At 40.4% G+C, this 17,640-nt stretch overlaps 1 protein-coding gene across 9 annotated transcripts in view; it reads right to left on the reverse strand.

The window, feature by feature from the left end:
• Positions 1–17,358, reverse strand: part of Smg7 (SMG7 nonsense mediated mRNA decay factor) — a 60,749-nt gene extending 43,391 nt beyond the window's left edge. For 6 of the 9 annotated variants that reach the window (XM_029539256.1, XM_029539257.1, XM_021198937.2 and 3 more), the window contains exon 1: positions 17,215–17,358. In XM_029539256.1, the coding sequence (XP_029395116.1) occupies positions 17,215–17,243 (29 nt within the window). In that variant the 5' untranslated portion in view covers positions 17,244–17,358. The remainder of the gene's footprint in view (positions 1–17,214) is intronic. The other 3 variants (XM_029539255.1, XM_029539259.1, XM_029539258.1) reach the window with 3 other exon arrangements.
• Between the last annotated feature and the right edge of the window lie 282 nt (positions 17,359–17,640).

Below are 17,640 nucleotides of genomic sequence, written 5' to 3' on the forward strand. Positions count from 1 at the left end.
CCATAGAATGAAGCTGAGGATGAGAGAACACCCAAAAAGAGATCTGATTTTCTTAACTATTATAGCCATCGAAGACCATGAATGAATTAGACCATGAATGTTAGCACCAACTTGAGCTAGTCTGAGAAGGAAAAGGCTTTGAAGCAAAATATCTGGAAAATTTGAAGACATTATTATGACCTGGCCTTAGTTCCACAGGGCTGCTACATTAGGCCCTGAGTGATTTCTCAATAGGCAGCAATGATGAGATGGTAGATGTGATCAGTCTCTAGTAAATAACATGTCAAATAACCGAATGTTGGGGTATGGGAGATGGTGGTTCCATGGTTTTCAATAGGAGAAAAAAAAATCTGGGAGGATTTAGCATTTGCTAATGGAGAAGACAACAGGAATAGGTGTTAGAAGAAAAGAGTTCATTGGGGGCCAACAATACTTGGCAGGTAAATTAAAAATATCTGCTACTGGGCTGGTGAGATGGCTCAGTGGGTGAGAGCACCCGACTGCTCTTCTGAAGGTCCAGAGTTCAAATCCCAGCAACCACATGGTGGCTCATAACCATCCGTAACAAGATCTGACTCCCTCTTCTGGAGTGCACTTACTTACATATAATAAATAAATAAATCTAAAAAAAAAAAAAAATCTGCTATTATTTTTGATAATGATAAGATCTGAGATTACTAAATATGCAATAGCTCTTTAGGAATATACGGTTTAGAAGAAACACAGTACTGGTGCTCATCCAAGAATCAACAGTATATAAACACGATTTAAAGCCTAGAACAGCACTGTCAGAAAAGTACATAAGTATAGGAGTCTAGACATTTAGAAAATACAGAATACAGGATAGAAAACATTAAATTGTTGAACATGATTGTCCTAAAAGCCAAATGGGAAAAAAAGAGCATCAAGAAGGCAGTATCTGTAAATAAATGCTGACAGGTAAAAAGATGAGGTCTGGGGCTGGAGAGATGGCTCAGCGGTTAAGAGCACCGACTGCTCTTCCAAAGGTCCTGAGTTCAAATCCCAGCAACCACATGGTGGCTCGCAACCATCTGTAATGAGATCAGACACCCTCTTCTGGAATGTCTGAAGACAGCTACAATGTACTTACATATAATAAATAAATAAAAATAAAAAATAAAAAAAGATGAGGTTTACAAACTGACCACTGGATTTAACAATACGGAATTTACTAAGAATCTTATTAAAACACATTTTCTTTGGAAAAGTGGGGCATAATAAGAATATAGATAGTCTTCAACTGTGACTGAGTATAGACGGGGTCTTGCTCTGAAGTCCAGGCTGACCTGAACTCATGGCAATCCTTCTGTTTCAGTCACTTCTAGCTTACAAAAGGATTTTAAAGATGCATACCTAACATTTCTTTATAAGATAGGATAGAATAAGAAATAACACGAAAAAGATCTAATAGAGAGGGAAAAGATGGGTAAAAACCATTTCCTGACAGTCACGGGAACTTGACTGAATATTCTGTATGACTGGAAAGGCACCAGCTACCTGGGAAGGGGCTGGTGCAGAAGGACCAAATGCATGAGAGCAGCCTGCACTATGATACAAGTTCAAGACCAGTTTGTTTTAAAATAGAATTCTTAAAAAGTAGGTGGGAGACATAAAGATGTGTATGTAGTCTTTGCCTACCATAGAGAATTTGGGTTCGCTTCCTAGTACTATAGCCAAAGAAACAAACAAACAAACAAACAAACATATAAGGAAAAAAGTTCCTGAACTAGATGAAATTGAAAGTGAATTTATAGAGAATGAATGACAACTAATAATCCCTTGGAGCCTACAATACATAACGTAAAATATTTAAGTCATTCAGTCTTTATCCATAGCAACTTGAGATTTCTCCAAATATAAAAAGAAATACTTCATAGGAAACTTGCAGAAGGCTACAAAGACTTAGCACTGGGATTCAAACCCAGAATCCTACAGCCTAAACATTTTCATAATGCAGAACCTTTCAATGGCTCAGATAGTCAAACCTTAATTACAAATATTATAGTACTGCTTAGGATTTAAGTTGCCAATTAATCAGCATATAGTTCACCCACAAGTCTCCTTTTCTTAAACCTGAAAAGGATTCCGGGAAATTGTCTTGGTTTTTTGTTTCTAGATCAAGCTCTTAGACAAGAGATTTCTCTATACCCTCTTCTCTAACTTACCCCCTGAACCCCAATTTTAGAAATGATCCTATTAAAAAGACAATTACCATAGAACATAGGCATTCTGTAATTTCTTGCATGAATGGTATAGAAGAACTATCACATATATGCATGCATGCGTACATACATACATACATGGCAACTGCAGAATGTCCCTGGAAGAAAAAGACATCACAAAAATGTTATGGCTTTCTCTGGCCTATAGCCAAATGCTGTTCATATAAAAATGTCAAAAATATACAATTTTAAGGGCTATTATGTGTCCAGTCTCTACACTATTCCACTTTCTTTGGTAGCATCCTCATAAATAAAGATCAAACAGAACATAAACTTGAATCTTTGTTATTTAAATATTAAAATTCAGATTTTCAATTTGCCTGAAAAGATCGAGTATTTCTACAAACTGATGAAAACCGTATACCTACAGATTAAGATACTCAATAAACTTTAACTATAGAGAAAAACCTATGGAATCATTTTAATAGAAGAAATCGTTTTAAACAAGAAAAAAATGTCCTATAGGGAATAAGAACGGTAAGAATCATGGCTGAATTACTATCAAAGAAAAGGAAAGCTAGAGGCACCATTTTCAAAGTACAGGAAAAAGAAAACGTCAATCTATATAATCTTATAGCCAGCAAAAGTACCTTTCAAAATTGAAGGGAAAATAAACATTTGCAGAAGTAAAAGAACAAAGGAACTTTTCAGCCAACAGATCAATACTCACAAAGAGTATTAAAACAAGAGCTTTCCAGGATGAAAGAACATACCAAATGGAAACTTGAAATTAAGCAAAAAGGTGAAGATTTCCACAAATAGACTTGTGAGTAAACAAAATAACACTTTGCTTCTTGTTTTAAATTTACTTTTAAGGGCTGGCAAAGTGGCTCAGGGGGTAAGAGCACTGACTGCTCTTTCCAAGGTCCTGAGTTCAAATCCCAGCAACCACATGGTGGCTCACAACCATCAGTAATGGGATCTGACGCCCTCTCTGGTGCGTCTGAAGACAGCTACAGTGTACTTATGTATAATGATAATTAAAATCTTTGGGCTGGAGCAAGCAGGGACTGAGCGAGCAGAGGTCCTAAAAATGCAATTCCCAACAACCACATGAAGGCTCACAACCATCTGTACAGCTACAGTGCACTCATGCATATAAATAAACATTTTTTAAAATTCAGTTTACCTTAAAATTACTGTCTTTTGGGGGGAACCAAACCCCTAAAAACCAGATGATAAAGATTAAAACAAATGTAGACATTTCACAATAGGACAAGTCAAAAAAAGCCCAAAACCCCAAAAGGGTGGGGAATAGGGTAATAAGGCCACACATGGCAGTGTTATCATTAATCCTAAGACTTTGAAGGCTTAAAAAGTTGAGGCCAGGGCTGGTGAGATGGCTCAGCGGGTAAGAGCACCCGACTGCTTTTCCGAAGGTCCTGAGTTCAAATCCCAGCAACCACATGGTGGCTCCCAACCATCCATAAGGAGATCTGACTCCCTCTTCTGGAGTGTCTGAAGATAGCTGCAGTGTACTTACATACAATAATAAATCTTTAAAAAAAAAAAGTTAAGGCCAACATGGGCTACACGAGATCCTTTCTACACACACACACATGCACGCATTCAAAGAAAAGGGGGAAGGAGGAGTAAATGGAATGCAAGTGTGCTGTAATAAACTTTACACATACACAGAAAAAACCCAAAATGGAGAAAGCAGAAAAATCTACCATTACTTAAGATACTTTACCTTTCAGTAAACAATACAATAAGCAAGGCAGAAAGCCAAATAAGGTTAGACCAATACTAGAAAACAACCTGACCTAACTAATATCCATAGAACATTCTGCCAAACAAAACACACTTTTTCCCAAGAGTACATGAAGTTACAAAATAGACAATAAGCTGTACCACAAAATAAGTCTTTAGAAATCTAAAAAGAATTAAAATCATATAAACACATATCAAAATAGCCAGCTGCAATTGGTTGGTTGCATTATAAAATGTATTTCTAAAGAACCAAAAGTCAAAGGAGCAATTCCAAGAGAAACCTGCTAAGGTTTTGAACCAAATGAAAATGAGCACAATGTGTAGTGTGGAGTGAAGCAGCAGCGAGGCCTTTGGAACTTTGCATGTTCTTTATACAGAAGAGAAAGATCTGAAAGCACGGAGCTAAGCAAGCATCTACCTTAAGAAGCCAGCTATAAAAGAGGGCCACCAAACTCATAGGCAATGAAGAAAATACCTGAAAACCAAAGTCTTTTTTTTTTTTTTGGTTTTTCCAGACAGGGTCTCTCTGTATAGCCCTGGCTGTCCTGGACTCACTTTGTATAACAGGCTGGCCTCTAACTCAGAAATCCTCCTGCCTCTGCCTCCTGAGTGCATGTGCCACCATGCCCGGGTTCCAAAGTCACTTAAAAAAAAATACCTGAGTTACTTCCAAATGATCTATAGTTATAACGCAATTTTAATAAAAACGCTGGTATGTGTTTTTTGATAGAAACTAGTAGGTGCATTTCATGTTTACCTGGAGACAAAAGCATTTATTACTGGAATGAGGTTTTCCAAATAATTAAAGTTTAGGAATTTGTATGTTACCTGATCTCAAGACCTACTAGAGAGCTATGGTAATCAAGGGAATGTGAGTGGAGATACACAGATACCTTATTGATTTCAAGAGTCAGAAATCACCATCTGGTATACTCATTGTGGTGGTTTAAATAAGACTGCTTCTCCCCCACCCTCCTGCCTCCCCATAGGTTCACATAGTTGAATGTTTAGTCATCAGGGAGTGGGACTGCTTAGAAGAATTAGGAGGTGTGATCTTTGGAGGATAGGTGTGGTCTTGTTGAAATTGTCACTGGGGTGGGCTTTGGGGTTTCAGAAGCCCAACTCAATCAACTCCAATGGCTCTCATGCTGGGGCCTGTGGATCCGAATGTAGAACTCTCAGCTACATCTCCAGCATCACGTCTGCCTGCAAGCTGCCATGTTCCTCGCCTTGAAGATATTGAACTAAACCTCTGAAACTATAAGCTAGTCCCAATTAAATGATTTCTTTTTATAAGAGTTTCCATGGTAATGTCTTCTCACAGTGATAGAGCACTAAGACGCTTATATATGTATGTATGTGAATATGTTTTTGTATATAGCCAATTTTTGACAGAAGTACCAAGGAATTTAAAGGAGAAAAATTTTTTCTCAAGAAATGATAACTGGATGAAAAATTTAACCATAATACAACCTCAAGTAATATGTCATAACATATACACAATTAATTCAAAATAGATTGCAGACTTAAGCTATAACATTTCTAGAAGAAAATTTAGAAATGGGGTAACTTAAACTACTAGCTCTCATTTGAATGTTGTAGATCTCCTTCCAAATGCATGCTGAAACTTAATCTCCAGTACAAAAATATTAACAGATGCTGACTCTTGGAAATGAATATCATATGAAGGTTAAACCCTCAAGAATGGGACTAGTGCCTTTATAAAGGGGCTAAAGAGAACTAGCTAGGTTCTTTGTGACCATGCTCAGACCCCATGCTAACACCCAGAATGGGCTTCACACTCCAATACAGAAGGAATAAATCTCTACATATACTTTAAGCCACCTTTACAGTGTTTGTAATACCTGCTACTATATATTATATAAATAGTTCTTATATTATTTAGAGAACAGTGATGAGAAGCCAAAGTCTGTAGGTTTAGTTCGAACATGATTTTTACGTTTTTCAATCTATGGTTGGTTCGTAGATATCAAACTGACAGATACAAAGGAGTACAGAAATGAAGACTGAATGCTACAACACTAGCTTTAGTTAGATAAAACTAGTATCACTGATTTATAATATTACTGGCATGTGAACAAAGATTCTCACATCTGTCCTCCTAGCTAGGAAAGATACAGAAAGGCCTGTCATGCCTATGTGTATCTGTGGCACATCAAGGACACAATACTTATTGTATTTTCTTTAGTTATTATTTCTTATTTTAAAGTAATCCCCTCAATTTATAAGGCAGAATTTGCTTCCTGCTACAGATTTACCAGGTTCCCACTCAGCTAGAGCCAGACACATAACTCAGCAGTCATCAGTAACTTTTCTAAGTCCATGTTTTAAGTGGAGCTAATGAAAAAGAACAGAAACTGTGGCTACTTAATCACAGATACTGGTAGCAACTATACTCAATTTTTAATTCCAGTGGAATGGGGTGAAGGAAAAATGAGGTCAGAGATGCAAATGACATTTAGAATCCAGGTTCTACTGTCTCTTTAGGTTACTTTAAATTGGAGGCACTGTTCCACAACACACAGCTATTTGTGCCAGGACTCCATCCGTCTCATGCTTAAAGAGTAAAGTCCTTTTTCTCTTTACCACTGAAGACTTAACTAATATGCTATCTTATCTTCCCACCCTTAATCTTTACAGTCTTTCAGCTTTTAAAACACCATGATCCAGTTCTTGCTTCTATTCTTACGTGGTTGCAATGAATTTCAAAGAATCTCCTCTTTCTGCTCCCATCAGAAAACTTTTCAAAAAAATTACTCTAACTTCTACTTCCCTAGAAAAAATAATGCACTTTAAAAGTTGGGATTGATAAATTTTGTCAGATTAAATGTGTAATTATGTTATGCTTTATAGCAATACATAATATATAAACAAAAACAATCCCAAACAAATAATATAAAGACAGTCAGAATGATGCATAGCTAAAAATTATTGACTCTGAACTAATTCCCAGGCTCAAAACTCAACTCTTTCAGTCTTAGAATGACATTAGCCTTAACTATTCTAAGTCTATTTGCCTGTCTGTAAAACCAAACAAAATGGTACGTAACTCATAGGATTGCTATGAAAATTCAAAATAAACAGAAAGTGTTTGGTATAGTCTGGCATAAAATAAAACCTAAATCTGACTATTGAGATTACTACTGATGTTGAAGAGCCTCTATAGATACTCCCCACTGCTGGTCTACACTAGACTCAATGGCATAGCAAGAAGACAACAGGTATGATTTAAGATTAAAAGTGAATCAATGTTAATCTAAGATCCATATGACAGTCAAATAAATCATGAAAGCTATTTAGCAACAGGACAGAATAATTATGAAAATGCATTATTATAAAACATACCAGTCAGGCATGGTAGTTTACACATCTTTAGTCCCAGAACTTGAGGCAGAGGCAAGTGGATCTCTAGGGAATTCAGGCTAGCCAAGGCTACTATAAAGTGAGACTCTGTCTCAAAAACAAAACAATACAATATAACATCAATATGGAGGGAAACAGTGCCACCAAAAGACTTCTACTTTTACAAGAGAGTAAGTCTGATATAAAGGCCATCTACTAACAGTAAAACTTCAAGAAATAATAAAAGTGTAAAATAATTACTATAAAGAATTAGGCAAGATAGTAAGGGGAAATACAAGTGAAGACTTCGTGTAAGTGGCAGTGAACTAGCCAGGAAGACTTTTTTAATGACAGGTTACCCAAAGCAGACTGTCAGAATCATTCAACATTGTATTTTTCTAGATGAATGAGAAAGGAAATAGGATGAAGGAGAGGATACTGATAGGAAACCAATATCAAAGGAAGGGCAGGAAAAACAGATAGGAAAAATAGAAAAAGTAGTAAGAAAGAAAAAGAAAATCAGAATGTAGGAAGTCTCCTCCCCACCCCTCTCTCAGACAGGGTTTCTTTGTGTAGCCCTGGCTGTCCTGGGAACTTGCTCTGTGGATCAGGCAGGCTTCAAACAAAGATCTGTCTGCCTCTGCCTCAACTGCTGTGGTTAAAGGTATGGCCACCACCACCTAGCTTGGAGTCTTAATTAGAAATAAATTAATGGAGGAACGGCTGTGGTTGGAAAGATCTAAGATTTTAGAGGTGGAACATTTTAAGAATGGCAATGTCTGTACTGTGGCACGGCAATACATAGTAAGAGGAAGATTAAGAAACAAAAAACTTAAAGAGTAGCATCAATTTTTTTCTTTCTCTAAGAAAATACCAATCATGGCAAACTCTGAGACAAGTACACCTCCCTCTTGGATGTTCACAACACATTATCACATTAAAAATGATGAGAGAATCCAGTTTCATTCTTAGGTGCAATGGTGCTCATCTACAACCCCAGCACCAGAGGTGTGGAGACTCTACCCTCAAACACCTAGACAGGAAAGCAGATAGGCAGACACACAGGCACATCCTCTACTACAATCCAGCTACAATGATCAACACAGGAAAATAGAAAAATTAAAAAGAAATACAGTACCAAAAAAAAAAGAAATCAATAGAGTAAACAAGGAAATCATCACTTAAAAAGTGATGTCTAACTAGGTTAATGGAAGAGAGAACGTCCTATAGTTTTAACCTGAAATAAATATGCCATGTTCAAAGACAACGGGCAAAACATTGCTTTTGTTCCTGACACCAATGACTAAAGTTAAAGTAGGTAAGTTATTTTATGAAAGGTCAACATGCCAGATTAAGAAGTATAATTAAGGAAAAGCCATACATAAATATTTTTTCAATATTAACTTGGAACCAATGCAAAATATGTACTTGTGGTAGGACAGATGGTGTGGAGTCTGAAGAAAAAAGAATTTCGTCTGAAAGAGAACCAGCATTTGTTACACTATTTTTTCATATCCATGTTCCATTTTACAAACAAAGGAATGAGCAGTACTTAAAGTCAGGTCAGTACTTCTTATTTCCCGGGAAGAACTCCAGGCAAGGTACTGGCTGGAAGGGTATAAGTAAAACACACACTGATGTAAGGAAAATAGCTGGCAAGCTGGGTCACTATGAGGTCTTTAGCACCTCTGCAGATGTAACTAACAAAAGAACAATAGCAAAAAAAAAAAAAAAAAAAAAAAAAAAAAAAAAAAAAAGCACAATAAAAGGATAAACAGGCAGCAGGATGAACTTCAAGTTAGCCATAAGACAAAAGCATGAACAACAGAATTCAGTGGGAATATCAGAATGAAAACAGACTTTTAAAGAAAGGAGACTGTTTCACAGGAAACACTAATAAAGAAAATAACAGCACAAATGAAATAGGTCATGGAGGAATAGTAGTATATAGTCAAGAGCACAAGGAAAAAAATGAGGCTCCCAGACAAACCCTAACTAACCGCTTTTCCCTTTTAAAGACCCCCATGCCAGTCACCAAATGTTCAAATTGCCATTTTCACATCTCTGCTTCTCCTATCTGTGAGAAACATGTGCCTGGTCAGAACATTTAATATTATGCATTATATCAGGGCAGATATAATTTTTTAAAAGGTATTTGAAAAAAAGATGCAGAATCAAGTTCAGCCTGTGTGTACAATATGAAGGGCTCAGTTCCCTCCCCCTTAAAACTCCCGTTCATCTTTCAATATTTACGTGAAATCTCATCTCCACCAAGATGCCCTTGTCACCCATCTCTACCTATTGAACTAAGCAGCATCCCTACATCCGCACATTACCTTTGCTTCTCTATTACAGCACGTAGTAAGTTGGCCGGCTACTCATGTGTCCCCAGTAACTTTAAACTTGCCACTGAAAAGCTCTGGGATGTACTCTACATGCAATATTCAGTAACTGCCAGTAGAGCAAAACTCAAATTTACAAACCCAAGCTGAAATATGTGTATGTGTTTACAAGTATGAACAGGGTAGCTAGCTTAGTACTACCTAAGGAACATTGATGAGAAAGCTTAAGAAATAATCCATAGCTTACAGTAAAGACGCATGCTCTGTCTCCCAAAAGTACAAGATTAAAAGGCTTGGTCCCTGGATTGGCACTTCTAGGAGGTTATTGGAGAGGGCAGAGGGGTCGTCTCATAGGAGGTTTTAGGTCACTGAACACATATGTACCCTCAAAGGAGACTTGGGTTTGAGTCTCTTGTTCTGCTTCCCAGCCACTGTAACATGAATGAACAAATGAACACACACACACACACACACACACACACACACACACACACACACACACCCCTGCTACCTCACCACAGGACAAAACTCAACAGAAACAACTGACCATGGTTTGAAACCTCCAGAAACTAAGCTGAAGTAAAGCTGCTGTCTCTGTAAGTTGACTAGGTAAGTATTTGCTATAATGATATAAAACTAACAATACCATACATATATACTTTTTAAAATCAGTATCCTCAGCTGGTAGAGAACTTACACTCCAAGGAACACCTCCCAAAGTATGGCAACATTGGGGGAGAATGATACTGGCATTTGATGGGTATAGGCTAAGGAGGCTAGGCTGCTAATGGCACAAGGTGCACAGAACAGACCATGCCCATCCAGATGAAGCATCTCTGGCCCACTACGGCAGCCCAGGGCCAAGCTTTGCAAAAATAAAACTCCCTTTCAAAATGAAGCAATCAAGAAAAAAAGCAGGGCTGGAGAGATGGCTCAGTGGTTAAAGAGTACCGACTGCTCTTCTGAAGGTCGTGAGTTCAAATCCCAGCAACCATCCATAATGAGATCTAATGCCCTCTTCTGGGGTGTATGGAGACAGCTATAGTGTACTTGCATATAATAGATAAATAAGTCTTAAAAAAGAAGAAAAAAAAAGCAGACAACCAGAGTTGTTACTTGGTGTACCTGAGATTTCTAAAATTTTCTTAAACAATTAGTTACCTCTTGTTTCTACTAACAATTTGGCATCACACAACTTCCCTGAGCAACTTCAGTTGCATGTTAACTAGTAAGGAGTTGGTTACAAGTTCTCATTTACCATGTGACATGTCTCTTATTTTCCGGTTGATGATTAGCTCTTCTTCGTGACACTCTACCAGACCCTAACTACAGCAAATAAATACACCTTCACTGCAAACTGCATACACACGAGCAAACCACTTTCTTCAATACGCCTGTCTGCTCATCGCTGAACAAGATGGTCAGATACACTAGCCCATCTAAACTTTCAGACACAAATTTTCACAATAAAAATTCAAAAGTCTAGTCAGGGTTAGAGACATAGCTGAAGATTCAGTAATTTAATACAGTATAAAACAAACTCATCTTACAGTATGAACCATTCTCTACCCCAACAAGTGCTTTATAGGAAACTGGCTGCATTAGTGGGTCCAGATCTTACCATGACTTACCCATTAAAAACATCAACAAAAATCTCAGTGACTGCTTCCTCCATCATAAAGACAGATGACAGCAGCTGTGTGAAAGCAAGAATTAAAACGTAGCTAAGACAGGAAGTATACATTTTTAATTTAACTGAAACCACAAAGGAAGCAGAAATCAACAAACACGGTAATTCAGCCAGTCAATATCCAAGCAAGCAAGTGCTATTAACATTATTGTAACAAAAATTTTTAAGCCTGAAGTTAATCTTTTTAACTGCCATATTTGGTAAACCAGCCATGTTTGATTTTCTTGAATTGAGGCGACTTCACATCCTAGGAAGGCTACGAGTGGTGGGAAGGAGTAGGTAGGTGGGGAAACAACACAACAAACTCTGTGGACCACAAGGATTTACCAGTGTGCACCTTACAAGTCTTTCTGAGGTTTCCTACCAGACTCAGCACTACCAGACTATTCTAGAAAGTAAAGCCCACTCCACTCAGTTATCTCCTCCTCTAATGGTCTATCCGTCTGGCTTCTTTCACCAGTCTATGATTATGCTTGTTACTTTACCCAGCCTCAGCCAAGATTTACCATGATCTATTTTTATCTTACAATAACTTGGAAGTACCTTCCTTCCAATTCAAAAGACAACCATTTTCTGACGCCTCAAAGGCAAGTCCAAGGCTGCTGTTTCACGTCTGGCTCTAAAGTTTCTATCGTGGAATGTGACACGAGAATGACCTTCCAATGGAGGGCATCAACTCCAGACAAAGCAGACATTTATGGACCATTTCTGTAAAAGAATAACACTAGGAAATCAACTTGAAACTGATTTCGCTATAACACCCCAGCATAGAAGAAAATTTAAGACAGAATAACAAAGAAAGCAAAGTTGGAAAGTATACAAAATAGGAATAATAACTCTCACAATGACAGCAGGTGTCATTTGGTAAAACCTGACACTTTTTATAATAGGATTTGGCCTGTTTGACTGGTATTGTCTATGGCTATGATTACTCTTTCTCATATTCTAGAACAACTTTGATATCTTTTTCTCATGCTTTAAAACTGCTTTTCTCTCTCTCTCTCTCTCTCTCTCTCTCTCTCTCTCTCTCACACACACACACACACACACACACACACACACACACACACACAGAGTTTTCTGTGTATCCTTGTCAAAGTGACGCAGGTTAGATAGTCACCTGGGAAGAGAACTTTCCAGTGGGAAAGTGTCTCCATCAGATTCTCTACAGCAAGTCTTAAGAGTATTTTCCTTATCGATTGATGTGGATGAGCCCAACATTTTGGGAGCAGTGGTCCTCGTGGTACAAGGAAGAAGGCTGAGTAAGCCATGGAGATAACCCAATAAGAGAACACCTCCATCACTTGTGCACCAGTCATTGCTCTGAAATCCCTGTATGATGATTGTAAGATAAAATAAACCTGTTTCTCCCATGCTGCTTTCTCACAGCAACAGAAACTCAAAAGTGCCTTTGGTATGTAATTTCCAAACTCTTTAAAAAATAATTATTTTAAAGTATATTATGCTTTACTTATAATCTCATCTATGGCCTACCCTCACCCATCTGCATGCAACAGGAAAACTAAACTTAATCCACCCTTTTACTCAAGGAAGTGTCAGTCTTTTAAAAAAATGTTTCATTTTCATATCAAGAGAAAGAATCTGACTTCTGCTTCGATTTGGGTAATATATGTTTAAGGACATTTCTTACTTTATAAATATTAAGTCTTTTAACATCTATTTGGGCAGGAGTGTGCCAGTCTACTAGGAGAAGAAAAGGATACTTTTCTTCTAACAAAAGAAATCTGCAGTCTTGTTCACAGTATCATCTCTTCCCTGTACAGGGCCTTTCTTCTTTTCACTTACGCTTTTTCTTTGAGATGAATTCAGTTTCTTTAATGCGGAGTCCCCTACTTTCTTGTTCTTACCATCATAATCGTATGTCTCACTGTTCGAAAGTGCCACCTTGCCCCTACATTTCCACTACCCCACCATTTCAATACTAGACACCCCTGTTCACTTACTCTAACAAACCAAAATTTGGCTAAGGAAAAATAAATTTTCATTCTACATGAGGGAAAAACTGCAGTTATGCAGTTTAAAAACTGTCCAGTCATGGTCTTCTCCCATTGACAAAGGTAGGCAACACTTCCTTAAGTCAAGATCACAGGTCACCTCCCCTAATTTCTATTTAAAACAAAACAAAGCAAAACAAAACACCAGCTGTTTGGGGGGCCTGGAGAGATGGCTCGTACTCTGGCTGCTGTTCCAGAGGGAGGCTAGATTCCCAGAACCCACATGGCCAATCACAACCATCTGTAACTCTAGTTCCAAATAATCCAACACCCTCTTCTGGCCTCCATGGTCACCGTACATGAATGCAGACATTAATGCAGGCAAAACACCATACATATAAAAATAAATCTACTAAATTTAAAAAAAAAAGCTTCTATTTTCAAAGAAATTCAAGGTAGAAATATTTTCAGTCTCCCCTCAGTAGTCTCTAACTGACCCAAGAGGAAAACTGAAGCTAGCACAATGTTTGTTACTGCCCCCTTCCTCCTGCATGCATCTCTAAGTATCAAACTTGAGATTTGCTTTCTTGCCTGGTGTGGTGGCGCATGCCTTTAATCCCAGCACTCGGGAGGCAGAAGCAGGCAGATTTCTGAGTTTGAGGCCAGCCTGGTCTACAGAGTGAGTTCCAGGACAGCCAGGGCTATACAGAGAAACCCTGTCTCGGGCCCCCCCCCCCCCAAAAAAAAAAGATTTGCTGATTTGCTTTCTTTACTTAGGACAGATAGATCTACAAAAGCAAAAGTGGCTCTGAGAAATTTGAAAGGGATTCTATATCTCATGCCTCTCTCTTTTTGCCTATTGGATTGCAGCTGGAGATGTAGCTGTCATTCCATTTTAATTTATTCTTCAGAGTCAAATTGACACCAACCTGTCACTGACTCCATAACCTAAGGGTAATTCTTCCCTTGGAGCAGATTTGTACACTGGCACAGAAGCTTCTAAAAGCCAGCTATCTCGGCATTAAAAGTACCAGCACTCCCCAAACATTCGTCATCACAATCCTCCAACTGCCAAGACCTTATTTCAAGCCCTAAAGGTCCACATAGTTTATGACACAGTAATTTTCTCAAAGCTGTAAACATACAAAATGCCTTGTTTTGTTTTTGTTTTTTGAGACAGGGTTTCTCTGTGTAGCCCTGGCTGTCCTGGAACTCACGCTGTAGACCAGGCTGGCCTTGAACTCAGAAATTCGCCTGCCTCTGCCTCCCAAGCACTGGGATTAAAAGCATATGCCACCACAGCCAGGCTTACAAATTGCCTTTTAACAAGTCATCTCAGATTTCTTTCTTCGAGACAGGGGCCCAGGGTGGCCTTGACCTTGCTAAATAGTGGATGACCTTGAATTTCTGATCTTCCTGTTTCCACTTCCAGAATGATAGGATTACAGGCTAACTTTATTATACTCAGTTTTATTTAGTGCAGGTTAGGCAAGCATGATGTTACAAAAGAAGCTATATCCCTAATCTATATCCCTCATCACAAAATTTCTGATGTCTACTTATTTTATCTATAAACTATCTATAAAAGATCATAAAATTTAAGACCCTTCTAGCATCAGATTACAGAATAGGTTTTCCTGTGTTCATATAAAAATGCATGGCCTTATTTTCCTTTCTATCATTTCAAAGGATCTTATAGTGTATTTATCTGTTCATGTTTACTGACTTTATATCCAGATAGACTCCACTCCCCCATGCTCACCCTTCTTTCACCAGTGAAGTCTCAGCGCCTAGAATATAGAAAGCCCTCAGTTCACACTTGGGCAAAGAATGAGCATAGACATGCAGCACAGAAAGCAGACAAGAAGCCACGAGACAAGCGTTTGAATTTGTTTTTACACACCAGCCACATGATCCTCAATACCTTCTTTGGACTCACCTTCCTAATCTGTAAAAGAAAGAAGTTAAACTCCATTCAAGCCTTCCAGCATTCTTGCCTAACCCAACACCACTCCCCCTTCCAGTTCCTCATTATCTATGTCCTTCCTTTTAGAATCTCCCTTTCTTAATCCACAGCTGTCAGAAGAATCCATCCTTATAAGAGTTTAAGTGTTCTTTTCTTTTAAAACCTAACAAACTTGTAAGTTCTGTAAGAGGGTGGAGTTCTCACTTTCTATTCTTAGCACTTGGTACAAAGCCTTACCTACAGGTGAACAACCAACCAACCAATGAATCATAGGAATATAAAGAGCAGATGAACAGAGAGCCTTTCCTCATTTCCCTCAACTGCTCAGGTCACCTAGGACTCAGCAGTGGTGATAACTACATTAGTCTGTGCTATTACTCACATACTGGATATTATCATGTAAATTCCTTAAGATTAAGAACTGTCCTGGTAGTTTCTATTTCTGTATACTGCACCTATATTCACAGCTCATTGTAAAGTTTACTTAATGTAGTAATAAGGGTAACAGGAAAAAAAGAGAATGTCACCTTATAATATCAGGCATACACACTGTACTAAACTCTGGAATTCATGCATCAAAGATTCAGAGATCCCACCACCCTCTCTCCAGTGTAATGAATAACTACTTTCAAAGACAGAATAGCCACTCTGTTTACCACAGAACAGCATCAATTCTCTTGCAATATAAATATATATGGGTCCACTCTAACACATTGACTTCCACATCACTTATCTCTAAACAGCTAAAGAAAATCTTATTCAGTTATCTACCCATTCAATTCCCCTCTCCTCAAGGTATGAAATCACTTTTTAAAAGTATCTTGCTATTTAAAAGAAAAGCACTGTTCCTGAAAGACAAAAAGGCCAGTTTGTAAGTTCCCGAGTCTTTGCAACTCCTCCATTAGCCTCAGGCACTAGCAACCTTATTTCCCATTCTCAAGGCTGTATTTTCCCCTCTAGTTTCCTCCAAGCTCTCAGAATCCATCAAACTATTCTGACTGCACACCAGCTGCTGTGTTTCCATTCAAAATGTTCTCGACGTCGGTGTTAATGCATGTGAGTCTTCTTTTAAGTGTGCATCAATCCCTGCTTCCCTCCCTTACCCCAGACACACACACACACACACACACACACACACGCACGCGCGCGCGGGCGCGCACCCCCAATACCCATGCGTCACTCTATCTCCTTCATACAAGTTCCTCACATCGCACCTAATGAATGCACACGACTCTCAGAATGGTATCTTCCAACTACAGTTTCTTTCGAGAACATCACCTTGTTCGTAGCACCTCCCTCTTCCCTCGTCTCCCCATCCTTTCTCCCCGATTCCGGGCTCCCCGACCCCTCCAACTATGAACAGAAGGCATGATTTCTCCTCCTCCCAGCCGGCGATTAAAGAACAAGCTCGCGTTTCCTGCGGGCTCCCCTTCCTCTCATTTGCCCTCCAGTCTGCTCCCTCCCAACCCCCAGGTGTGCCGACTTCCATCTTCCTCTCTCCGCCTGCATCGCCCCGGCCAGCACACCACACACCACGTTCCCGGGCCGTGGGTTCCACACCCCTTCACACGCACCTCGACCCCGGCTCGCTGCCGGCTCGCCTCTCCCCTACCCCGGCCTCGCAGCCTGCGACCAGAGGCGCGCGCCCGCACACACTCACACGTTCTCTTCTCCCGCTTCCCCAACCTCCCTCCGCTCCTCGCCCGGTTTCCCCCGGAGCCCGGCTCGCCCGGCTTCCCGGGGGCCAGGCAGCCATGTGTGTGTGCCCGCCCCCTCCCGCAGCCGCCCGCCCGCCCGCTCGGTCCCGCGCTCGGCCTCCCCGCCCCGGGGACAGAAGGACGCGGCGACTCCCCCACCGCCTCCGAGTCCGCCGGTCCTCGGCCCCCCGAGAGCCTCCCCTTCCCCCGTCGCCACCACGCCTCGGCCGGGCCTCGGCGCTCACCGGAGATACTGCGCGCTCTGCAGGCTCATCCTCCGCCGCCGCGTCTCGCCGCGAAGCCTCCGTGGGTCTCTCAGGCTCCTCGGAGCGGCCCCGCGGCCCCGCGGGTGCTGGCGGCCGCCGCCATCTTCCTCTCCTCCGACTCCTCCTCGCTCGGCGCGGGGTGGGTGGGGGGGGAGAGTGAGTGAGGCGAGGGGGAGGGAGCAGGGGAGGGGAGCGGCTCCGGCGGCGGCTGCGGCTCCGGCCTGTGGGGCGCAGGGACGCTCCGGCTCGGGAGGGGGGAAGAGGAGGGGCGAGGGGAGGGGGCGGGGGAAGAGGCGGGGAGAAGCAGAGGAAGGAAGTCGGGCTGGCTCTCGCGAGATTTTAGCAGCGCCGGTCCCTCCGGCTGCTTTCCGCCGCTCTGTAGCGCTCCCTCTTGGGATCGGCGAG

Source organism: Mus pahari, chromosome 5, assembly GCF_900095145.1.
Source record: "Mus pahari chromosome 5, PAHARI_EIJ_v1.1, whole genome shotgun sequence".
Lineage (NCBI taxonomy): Eukaryota > Metazoa > Chordata > Mammalia > Rodentia > Muridae > Mus > Mus pahari.